Source organism: Trachemys scripta, chromosome 4, assembly GCF_013100865.1.
Source record: "Trachemys scripta elegans isolate TJP31775 chromosome 4, CAS_Tse_1.0, whole genome shotgun sequence".
Classification (NCBI taxonomy): Eukaryota; Metazoa; Chordata; order Testudines; family Emydidae; genus Trachemys; species Trachemys scripta.
Genome location: NC_048301.1, coordinates 114,892,230 through 114,895,422, shown reverse-complemented (window position 1 = coordinate 114,895,422; position 3,193 = coordinate 114,892,230). Strand labels below are relative to the sequence as shown.

The 3,193-nt window shown below is 43.8% G+C and overlaps 1 protein-coding gene across 1 annotated transcript; it reads left to right on the top strand.

Annotated features, from left to right (window-relative positions):
• Positions 1–615: 615 nt before the first annotated feature.
• Positions 616–1,818, top strand: LOC117877400 (mas-related G-protein coupled receptor member H-like). Its single transcript, XM_034770508.1, has one exon. It carries the CDS (start codon positions 675–677, stop codon positions 1,653–1,655), a length of 981 nt encoding a protein of 326 aa, XP_034626399.1. The 5' UTR covers positions 616–674; the 3' UTR covers positions 1,656–1,818.
• Positions 1,819–3,193: the final 1,375 nt, after the last annotated feature.

Here is a 3,193-nt window from a genome sequence, read left to right as displayed (position 1 = left end):
TTCAAACCTCAGAGCATCAGAGGGAAGGTGAGCATTTTGTGGGTGAAAATTATCCTCTTTTCTGCCCTCTGATGTTTTCTATATTTTCTTCCATTCCCACAGCTCTGCCCATGCCCGTCAATCCTATCCCCCCAGCCCTCTGCTATTCCAGATCTGGGTTTTGCCCCTGCCCTGCCAATGTGCTTTAATCCTGACTCACAAAACCGCTCCTACTATTGCCACTTTGGGCTCTCTGCCCCTTTCTCTCCCAATGTCTCTCAATCCTGAACTGCAGCCCTACTTCTATTCCAATCCTGATCTCCCCATAATATACACACACAGCTCTGCCACCTCACTCCTGATCTACTTGGGACTGCAGTCTCTGACATTCATTTTATCTTGTGCCCTGACGTTTCCAAAGAAGAAAGACCAGCCTTGTCACTCTCTGCACCAAAAATCCTCTAAAGTCTCCCCTTTCTATTTATCTGTGTGTGTATTTCTAATAAATGCTCATTGGTATCTGGATATTTCAGTTCAGAGGCACAGGGAGGGGCACTAATTACTAGCAAATCCAAGTTCCCACCATGATCTGGAGTCGCTAATACACGTCCCTCTTATCTCTATTAGCAGGTGTGTTTACGAGAGAGAGATAAAGAGGGAGCTGGAGATTGTCATTCTGCAGCAGAGGTTTCAATATGACTGAGCTTATCACGACATCCCCGCTTCCTGGAAAGATAAGCCTGCATTATTGCGTATTATTTAATGATTCCAGTAGCTTTAATGACACAGACCTAGATGCAGATCAGGATCAATGTTTCATTCCGATAGTTGTGATCAGCTCTATTTCTCTGTTCATTTGCCTGGTCGGGCTGGTGGGGAACGGGATGGTTCTTTGGTTCCTCGGCTTCCGCATTAAGAAGGACCCCTTCACCATCTACATCCTCAACTTGGCCATTGCTGACTTTGGTTTCCTCCTGTGCATGGTTGCCTTCTTGATTATTATCATCTTATATTTACATATGGACTTTCTTGGAGGGTTTGTCATCATAAAGGCAATCCAATGGGTGGCGCTGTTTATATACAACACTGGCCTGTATCTCCTGACAGCCATCAGCGTTCAGAGATGTCTGTCCGTCCTTTACCCCATCTGGTACCGATGTCACCGTCCAAAAAACCTGTCTTCCATTGTGTGTGCTCTGCTCTGGGCTCTCTCCATCCTGGTGACTGGACTGGAGTGCTATTTCTGCATCAATGACTATGACTGTTCCAAAATGACCATATTCAGCTGTGTCTTGAGTTTCCTGATTTTCACTCCACTCATGGTTCTGTCCAGCCTGACCCTGTTCATCAAGGTCCGGTGTAGCTCACAGCGACACCAATCAACAAAGCTCTATATTGTCATTATGGTCACCATCCTTTTCTTCCTCATGTTCGCCCTTCCACTGAGGGTCATAGTGCTGATGGCCTTCCTTAGTCACACCATGATACACCTCTTTGTTATGTCTTTAGTTATCCTGCTGCCCTGCATGAACAGCAGCATCAACCCCTTCATCTACTTCTTAGTTGGGAGACACGGGAAACGGCAATTGAGAGAGCCCCTCAAGGAGGTTTTCCAGAGAATCTTCAATGGGGAGGCTGGTCCACAAGAGAAAAGGCCCACCAAACAAGTAAAATAGCCAGCCACTCAGAATCTTACAGAGCATGTGCAAGGCATGGTAGATCTTCAAAGTTAATGATGCTACCCTTGCAAGGACATTTCCGTTTAACGCTACAGCACTTTAATAAATGAGAAATAGAGCGAGTCAAAAAAATTTCCAGCAAAATATTTTTTCATTGGAAAACAGGGTTTTGTTGGCAATCAAAATTTTTCATGCAAAAATTTCAGCACCAACAAAATGTTTTGATTTGAAATTGTGGGTTCTTCCCCACCATCCAACAGTTTATGTAACTGTTTTCCAATGGGCAATGGAAGTGAGGAAACTTTTTCATTGTTTTACTGTTTGTTTACCTTTCCCTGGTTAAATTATAAAGATAATTAAAAGCAAATTCACCCTCTAACATTTTTTTCACACTTCTGCATTGTGCTCCCAGCTGGTTCAGAATTTATCAGTGATAAAAGAGAGCAGCTTCAGATGCCACTGAGTTTAATATTTCCAATGTAATATTTCCAATTCATTGGTCCAGGCTGCTGAGAAAAGATACTTGTATGTGCATTATTGTGATTAAAAAGCACAATGGACAAGGGAGATGGGAGGTACAACAAAGCATACTAGCCCTCACAGGCAACTGTTGCAAGAAGCAGGTGGTTGTGCATCAGGCAGTAATTTCATGACATCTGGAGGTTGGATGAGAATCAACAAAAATGATTGAACCTGGTTTCACTGATAATTTTTAACAACAATACATCATTGGCTACAAACACATTCCTATGATTGGTTCTCTAAGACTACACACTCTGTGCACTTGCAATGTGCTATACACATTTTAACTTTCAGGACAGCTCTGTAGGAAATGATGATTTTCTCCACTTTCCAAACAGGGAACAGGAGGCTGAAAAAAGAGGGGTGACTAAGGGCTTGTCTATACAGGGAGTTATTCTGGAATTGCTATTCCTGACTAAACTGTGTGTGGATTATCGTATTCTGGAATAAGTGCCTTACTTCAAACTAGTTTAATCCAGTTTGGAAGTGAATTTGAGGGTACATCTACACTACAGCGGGGAGTCGATTTAAGATACGCAAATTCAGCTACGTGAATAGCGTAGCTGAATTCGACGTATTACAGCCGACTTACCCCGTTGTGAGGACGGCGGCAAAATCGACTTCTGCCGCTTTTTGTTGGCGGCGCTTACTACCACCTCCGCTGGTGGAGTTAGAGCGCCGATTCGGGGATCGATTGTCGCGTCCCGACGGGACGCGATAAATCGATCCCCGAGAGGTCGATTTCTACCCGCCGATTCAGGCGGGTAGTATAGACCAGGCCAAACTAATTCAGTTGAAGGCATGCTTATTCCAGAATAAGAGTGTCCACACAAGGAGTTAACCAGGAATAGTTAATCCACTTTAAATTCACATCCTACCTTATTCTGGATTAATTCTCAGGTGTAGACAAACCCTTATTCAAAAATGAGGCAGTGGCCAACTCTGGGAGCAGAACTCAAGAGTACCTGAAGCCCAGTTCTGGGTTCATAATCACTCTCACAGCCACAAGAGAT